This window comes from Microtus ochrogaster, unplaced genomic scaffold (genome assembly GCF_000317375.1).
Source record: "Microtus ochrogaster isolate Prairie Vole_2 unplaced genomic scaffold, MicOch1.0 UNK134, whole genome shotgun sequence".
Classification (NCBI taxonomy): Eukaryota; Metazoa; Chordata; class Mammalia; order Rodentia; family Cricetidae; genus Microtus; species Microtus ochrogaster.
Window position 1 is genome coordinate 298,624 of NW_004949232.1, and position 8,520 is coordinate 307,143.

General features: G+C 48.4%; 1 protein-coding gene across 1 annotated transcript; it reads right to left on the bottom strand.

Annotated features, from left to right (window-relative positions):
* Positions 1–345: 345 nt before the first annotated feature.
* On the bottom strand, positions 346–3,310 carry LOC101981272 (UL16-binding protein 1-like). Its single transcript, XM_013355468.1, has 5 exons — positions 3,217–3,310; positions 2,371–2,622; positions 1,749–1,988; positions 1,100–1,244; positions 346–472 (listed from the first exon to the last, which is right to left on the bottom strand). The coding sequence occupies exons 1-5, from the start codon at positions 3,308–3,310 to the stop codon at positions 346–348; spliced, it is 858 nt and encodes a 285-aa protein (XP_013210922.1).
* Between the last annotated feature and the right edge of the window lie 5,210 nt (positions 3,311–8,520).

Below are 8,520 nucleotides of genomic sequence, written 5' to 3' on the forward strand. Positions count from 1 at the left end.
TTTTACAGCCTGGATGGAGCTTCCATCATGGAGTCAGGTGTGCCCTGGTACAGTTACCAGTGATTTCTACTAAACAACTGGTCCTCAACTTCTGTTTTCTATGATTAGTTGTTAGAGTTTTCCTTTTGATGTCTGAGATATTTGATTATTGCCAGTTATATATGCAAGAGTAAAAACTTCACATTCCCACTAAGGAGATCCAGTTATCCTGTTTCCTATGCTAGGGATGGGTAATAACCACATTCTCTCCAGATCTCTAGTAAAAGTAGTTTTACAATGAGGGCAATTCCCACTAAGGAGCACCAAGAGAAACAGTACAAGGTGATAAGAAAAGATTCTAAGCAATTAGCACAGCGTGATGGAGCATGAAGTGTTGTGTCCACAGCATCCTGATTCATCTGGTGGAGGCTGATGGAAAGGGAGAGTGGTGGAACCAGATGAACTCTCACGACTTCTCTGTAACATCTTCAACCTAAAGCAAGGAAACACGTCTTTTGAAGGGTGAGGAGACATCTGGGTCAGTTCTCTTGGGTGCCCTGTACCAGTCATCACCACCCCATAGCCATCTTTACTGAGGGCCATTCAGTTCCCTTCTCCATCACCCCTGGGCTCTCCATCCTGGATCCCCTACTGTCTTCCTCCGTTGTTCCCTTGTCCCAGGGCCCCAGGCCCTACTTTTGACCTGGGAGATCAGAATGAAGTAGTGATGACCAGCTCTGCTTCCTGACTCAGGGCCTGATGCGTGTGACTCTCCCAGTCCAACCAAGTCCATCTAAGCAGTCCAGAAGGGAGTAGACACCAGCAGTAGCTCAGTCTACTGGCCTCCAGTGGGGACACTGCTCTCAGGGATCTGGAGGCTGCTGCTGCTGTTTGATTCACTTCTAATTTATGTGTATGAGTGTTAGCCTGCATATCTGTGAGGATGCAGAAGCTGTTGCTAGCAGGTGACATGAACTCCAGATCTCTTGCCTCCTTTCTTAATAAGATGCTACAGTTGAGGGACAAGATCGTGACTTCAGGAATTCACTCTTGCTTCCTCACTCCTCACCCATCTGTCCCTTACACCACTCCCAGTCCGGCCCTCAGTACCTGTCATTACAGATAGTTTAAGAGAACCAGGAGGGCTAAGGTGAACAGCAAGACAAAGGCATTGGGCTTCGTGGTCATGGATGAAGACTGGTCCACGTCTGGGGCAATGGTTGGTAAGGTTGAAGTGAAAATACCAGCTGTGTCTTTGACCAGAACTGAAATCAAGAGAAAAGTCTCGTCAGTGCTTCTGGGTATTCAGGTAATTCAGCAACACAGAGATCCACCTCTGTTACTATGTAACAACTGTTAGGTGGGTCCTGAGTGGGAAGAGAGAGAGGGCGTGTTCCCTCATGCAGCTATGGTAGGGGAAGCAGGGTAATGATGGGACCGCATCTTTCCTGCAGGCAGGAGGGGAGGCATGAGTGTGACCTCTGAGGACGGTGGCAGGAAGAAGAAAGATCAGGTGAGCTGAAAGCAACAGTGAGTGCAGAATGAGGTCAACGCCAGGAAACAAAAGTCTCTACCATGACACAGAAAGTGAACAGTGTGACCACCATTAATGAGACAGGAGAGGCTGAGAGTGGAAAATTGATGGGAAAATGACCATAATTTAAGAAGTCATGGAGATTAAATTAACACACACACACACACACACACACACACACACACACACACACACACACACACCTCTCATCTCTACAGAGCTTCTTCCCAGTTACCTGTAGGCTCCAGTTTTTTTTCCAAGTCTAACTTAGAGATCGTCTTTTCAAGATAGTCCCTGCAGTCCCCCTGTGAGGTCTTGTTTAAGAAGTCTCTTAAATTCTTGTTTTGCTCCCACTTCTCTTTTATCTGCATGGATCCAGGATCAACTTCAGTCCACTTTCTAGTGCTTGGGTGAAGATACAGCACTTTGTGTCCATTGCGGTATAAGGCACAGGATGCATTGGGATTTCCATTTGCTTCATGCCAACAGCATTGTTTGACCTGCACAGTGAAGGGCTCTGTGCCCATTGGAAAGGGATCAGCCTCTGGCTTTGATGAATCTTGTCTACCCACCCTCCTCCCTTCCCATCCTCTGACCTTGCTCTGTCCTCCACATTTTAGCCTTGGTGCTGGACCTCTGAGGTGGGAGGGACCACCAGTGATTCATTTCTTATCCTCCATGAAAACAATGAATGTCCCTAAACCATCACAAGTCCTGTTCTTTCCCTCAGATGCCCATCTGATTGTTCTTTTATTAAATTGTAGCAGTGGGGATTGAACCTAGGTCCTCACGGATGCTAGGCAAGCACTCTATCACTGGGCTTCATACCCAGCACTATGGGGCTATTTGAAACTCACCTCTGATTGTATCGTTCTTCGGCTTCATGTAAAGTGCTCGACCAATGACCTGTTCAATTCCATCTTTCAGAGTGTTGACCTGGGTTTCCCAGGACTGTTTGGCTTTTAGTGTTTCCCCCAGACCACCAATGGCATGGCAGTTTTTACGGTTACATAAAATAAAAGTCTCTTCATCCAGTTGTCCTTGGACTTTGTGGGACAGTCCAGACTCTGAAATGTTAACAGTGAAGCTGTAGCAAAGAGAAACAGCATCTGTGAAGGAAACATGCAGTGAAGTTAGGGATGCGGAGCAGGGGCTCAGAGACAGTCTCTGCCTGTGGAACAGGAAGTCCTCTGGAAAGGGAGACTTTAAAAATATAGAAATAAGTAAATACAATTTAATCCTGACTGAACTTTCACTGTGTTAAGTATAGTCTGTCATTCTCTCTTTTTTTTGAAGATGAAGGTCAAGGTCTGTATGACCCCTGCTCTTCACCAGGACAATTCTCTTATCTGTTTTCACATGATCTTGGTGGGCCTTGTTAGTTATGGCAGAAAAATTCAGGATGTCTTTTCTGGATCTGTTCATTCTGTAGAATCTCCAGAAGCTGCTTTATGGAGACTGTGTGTAGACAGGATGGTGCGTGAGGCTGGAGGGGCAGAGTGAGCAGGGTGAGGATGGAACAGAGGTTGCATGGCCACCGTTTTTACTGATCTGTACTCTCAGATCATAGACTTGAACATCTGTGCTGGTTAGCTCTAACTGTCAGTTTGATCCAGCCTAGAGTCACCTAAGAAGGGAGTGTGCATTGAGGGACTGTTTTGACTGTTCATGCTGTAGGACTGTCTAGCCACCGTGGACATTACCATTCCCTGGGCACTTGGACTGTTGCCGGAGTAGAAATCTACCTATGCAGGAGTTAGAGAACCAGACAGCAAGCAGCATCTGCTGTTCCTCCATGGTTCCTGCTGTGCCTCTCTGGCAGTGAAGTGAGTTCCTTGTTCATAGATAATGCTGTGTGGAATAGCACGTGGGTCTGCCTTTGAGTACCTGCCCTGACCTCCCTCAGGGACAGACTATGGCTTAGAAGTAGGAGTCAAATAAGTATTTCCCTTTTAAGCCGCTTCTGGTACAGTGCTTATCACAGCAACAGAATTAAACCAGAACAACATCTGCCAGATTCCATGGATACTACAGAGCTCCAGGGATGGCTTCCTGGACTGGTCAGAGGCTACCACACTACAGGACCCAGAAAATCCAGGCTGGTTAAATCTGACAGTAGAAGAGTGGGGATCAAAAATCTCAGAGAAGTGCATGTGCCAGAGTGGATGGAACAGCACTTCCAGGGGAAGTGTGCAGAGTCCATGCTGTCTGTGGATGCTGGAGCATCCCTGCTGAGAAGCACAGTGAGAAGGACCAGGGAGAAGGGCACCAGCATTGCTAGAAACTCAGAGATGATGATGATAATGGCTCAAGGCTGGGGTGGGTTTGGAAACTGTATTCCTGAATCCCACCCAGCAAATATGATGAAGAAAAATCCCACCAGGTGCACTGGTCAAGAGGCAGTAACATCAAGGACAGTGGTCTCTTTATGACTAGGGGGACCCACCTTGAAGCCTAACTGCTTAAGAGAGTCATGGCTAACAGAACATCAAAATTCTAAATACAGATAAGTGGTTAGCCAACCCACATGTGAATGGATTTTAATAATTAAAAATAGAACAGACAATCATGAACCTGAAAGCTGCTGTCTTATGAAAACCCTGACTCCTGTGTCCATTTTTTATACTGAACCATCGGTGGTATAGTGGTTCAGTGCTCTTTGCTGCTCTTGCAGAGGATCCACGTTTGATTCTCAGCAACCACACATGCTGGCTCACCACTGCCTGCAGCTCCAGTTCCAGATCCAACGACCTCTTTTGACCTCTGAGGCCACCAGGCACATATGTGGTGCACATAATACATACATACATGCAGTTAAAACAAATAAATCTAAAAAACAGCTATAGCTGAACAACCTCCAAGGTTATCTTTCTAGGAGGACCAATCAGATCTCAACAAGAGAGACCTTTTGTCCCCCCAACAAGGGCACTCATTTTTGCTGTATTGCTGCATTACTGCCCTGTCACTCAGATACTAACCCCGAGATGCTATTGTGGATGTCTGGTGTGGTTATTTGAATGAACCTGTCTTTTATAGAGTAGGGTGCTTGAATACTTGGTGGCAGTGCTTGGACAGGTTCAGGAGGTGTGGCTTGGCTGAAGGAAGTTTGACACTGGGATGTGGCTTTCAAACCCATTCCCCTTTCTTCATCTCTGGACCTTGCTTGATTTAAAAATGCAGGCTCTCAATTGGTCATGTTATCACAGGGTTCTAATCCCTGCACTTCAGAGGCAGAGGCAGGTGGATCTTTCTGAGTCTGAGGCCAGCCTGTTCTCTGTAGTGATTCTAAAACATTCAATGAGACATTTTCTCAAAAACCCAAACCAATTAATACCAGAACAAGCTGAACTAAAAATATGATTGCTCTAAGTTTGCAGCTCGGCTCACATGCCTGCTGCATTGTTCCCTGCTGTAATAGCGATGGTGATTGTTGAGTCTCATGGGAACTGAAGTTGAGCCTGGTGGCACAAAGTGGTAATCCTAGCATTTAGTAAACTGAGGGAGAGGAGGGATTTTTGCAATTCTTCTAGTATGGGCTATAGTGTGAAATCCTGCTTAAAACAAAACAACAATAATAAAAATAACTAGGGGAAAAGTATGAACGTGTGTGGTTGTGGCTGTCTTGTCCCTGGAAGCATCTATTGCATTCTTCTGGAGAATACCTTAGGAATGTAAGAAAGAAAGTTAAGGACAAAGAGGTCCCAGAATGGTGGAGGGCTTGTGAGGAATCCCAGGAAGGCTGTCTTCAGAGTATAGACAACCTTAGGTCAAGGGGAGGTGTGTGAGACCACCTCCTGGTGGGGTCTTTAACTGTGCCTAGCACATCTGGCCCAGGTGACTGAATTTCAGGTTTCCTGTGACCACAGTGGTGCTGAGGGTGCCACCAGGCATTCCCTTCTGTCACCCAGCACTCTTCATTAACTTGCCTCCTGCACTGTCCTCTGCGCTCACTTTTCTCCTAACTTGTTTAATCTACCAAATCCTAGTGTGGTAGGGCCAGGGAGAAACAGTGCACTGTGGTGGAGAAGAGGAGAAGGAGAAGCCCAGGAGCTTCTAGCTAACCTAGGCATATTGCAAACTTCCTGACTCAGAGCCAGGTTCTGTTCCTGACCCCCAGTCACCCTCCACTTAGACCCTGGGAACTCACCAGCCAACTGCTTGGTCCCCAGACAGCTCAGTAGAACCAAAAGTTTCAGCATCTGAAAATGATTGCTCAGTGAGTTCCGAGGCTTTGCCATGGTTCCTTCCTGAGACCTGGCTACAGACAGGTGTGCCTGGAGCTGTGGAGAGAATCCAGGAGACCTCAGTACTGCCCTACAGAGGACCCTGAGCAGAGATTCCCAAAGGTCCCAGACACCTGGCTGTGAATTCAGGTCTTTCCATGCTCCAGCCATGCTGGTTCCTAGTTCCAGTCTTTTCCTGCATCTCTTAGGGGTCCCTCCCGGGCCCTGTGCCCAAGATCCCTTCTGCCAGAGAACCGCGGTCCTTGTGCCCTTAGGTGCATGAAGGGCACCATGTGAACTGAGAGGTGAAGGCACTGTGGTCCTGGACTCCACACCCTTGGTCCCTTCCTCTCACTCACTGGCAGCTGTGCCCTCAGGGACCATGGGAAACAGAACCAGAAAACTCATCTATGCTTTGGGCTGCTTCTCTGCAGACCTCAGAGAAACGCAGATAAATTTATTTGGGACAGTGTGAGCCCTGTGCGGTGTCCACGCACACAACCACGCCCTGTGGTATTGCTTGGCATTCCTGTCCTCATCAAAGTAGATGCCTCTGAATCACTCTTCTAGCAGTTTCCTCTGCTTCTGCTACAACTTCACACACCCTGAATCTCCCTCAGACCTCCTGCTCTTCAGCACTTCCTCTTTTGTAAATTTCTTTATGTAAATTTCTCCCAGAATCCTTTGTCCCTCAAGGTTCCTTTCCTATCACCCCTCCTGCACCCACATGATATTTGTCTTCTCTGCTTGCCACTGTCACTCAACCCTGACCCTCTCTAGTTATCCCCCACCCCTCCATTTCCTTCCTTTTACTCTCTCCCTACTGAAGACAATTACTATCTTGTCAGCAAGGCTGAGCTTTTCCCTTAACTCTGTGACATTGGAACCTAGGACATTTAGGAAAGTTCTGCTATCAAAAAACTAGTTACAATTAAAAGCAGATTCTGGGGTCTGGAGAGAGGACCCAGAGGGTAAGAACACCAGCTGCTCTTTGGGGACCCAGGCTGGCTCCCCAGCATTCACACGACAGCTCACAACCTGGGGAACTGAGGTTCCAGGAGATTCCATGCAGGCTCCTGGCCTCCATAGGCACTGCACACACACACAGAGCACAGAGAATTACACACAGACAAAGCACTCATCAGATAAAAATAAATAATTATTTTTTTTTCTGTTTTAGAAGATGCTTTTACATAGGAAAAGTCCAAATTCTTGGTAGAGAAAATTTAAATTTGTTACTTTTAAGTGTGTTTTTGTAAGTGAACTGTATGTTTGCAAGAGAATTTAAGACACAGACAGACAGACAGACACACACACACACACAGGCGTTTTGGGGGTTTTATTTCTCATCTCAGTTTCCTTTGACTTAGAACAATTTATTTATTTATTTATTTATTTATTTATTTATTTATTTATTTATTTATTGGTTTTTCGAGACAGGGTTTCTCTGTGGCTTTGGAGCCTGTCCTGGAACTAGCTCTGTAGATCAGGCTGGTCTCAAACTCATAAAATCTGTTTTTGTTCCTGGGAACTTTGGGTGATATCAAATGCTTGTTTCTAGAGGTGGCCCCAAGGTGGCAAAGGAGCAGGAGAAAGGATAATCAAGCGTGGATGGGTGGGGGGTTCCTTGCAATGGGCGCCAGAGGAAGTTGCATAAGGAAAGAGACTCCGTTTTTTTTCGCGCCTCCCCACCCACCCAAAAAAGAACAAAAATCAGGGGGGAAAGAGGAGAATAAGTAACCTGGATGGTGGCTGCAGGACAGAGAAGGGAAATAGAAACGACATTTACCTTCTTGTCCCCCGTGGAAGGGTGGGGCAAGAGCCCTGACCCATGCGACCAGGCAGTGGGGCTCAATCTCTTACCCTGGCTGTCAGGGAGCATGGGCGGATGGAATGGACAGACAGTCACCTCTGCCTCACAGGGGCTGGGCGCAGAGCAATCCGCCGGGCGCGTCAACTTTCTTTCACGTTTGTGCAGTGGGCAGCGCTCTCAGGGTTTGGACCACAGAACTCCCCTCCTCCTTTTTTCCACCCTCAGGAAATGATTAACCCCCCCCCCCTTCCTCCCGCGCGCCCCTTGGAGGCCCGCTCTCTCAAGTTTGCCTCCTCCTCAGGTCGGAGGCTGGCTGGACGCATGGTGGACACCTCTGCTCCCGCGCTTCCCTATCCCCACCCCCTGTCGTCCTCCACTTTCCCAGCCTCTGCCGCCTAAGCCGGCCCCAAGGATGTGAGCCGGCACCAGACAGCTGCTCCTGAGCGCAGAAAAGTGGAAGGACGAGCGCAGGGGGCGCGAGGCAGACCTGGCTTGATGGCCTCTACCAAAACGGCGTCCTAAAACATGTTTCAGGACTCACGGTCCCCCGCTGACCCCCGCCCTTCCCACACGCCCGCTCTAGTCCGTCCGTGCCCGTGCGCGTCCTCACCGCTTGCTTGAGCTGCACCTAGAAGAAAGCGACCGCGAAGGCGCGGGTGCCCGGCCTGGCCAGCGCCCTTCTTCGAGCGGGGACGGCAATGCCCGGCCCGCAAAAAAGCCAGGGAAAAAAATTCAGGGGAGGCTTTCTTTCTTTTCTCCCCCCTCCCCTTGTGCAACTTTCCTTCAAATGGCGGAAATTGGAGGTGATCTCTAGAAAATTCTCCCACAGCTGGCGGCAGCAGGAAGCGCGGGAAGTGGCTAGCGGGAAGAGCACGGGCAACTCTTGCCTTCAGGTCCTGCCCTGGGTCCGCTGTGCTTATTTGTGAGGGTGCTTGTGCTCAGTGCCAGTCCGCGGAGTCTTCTTAGTGCGC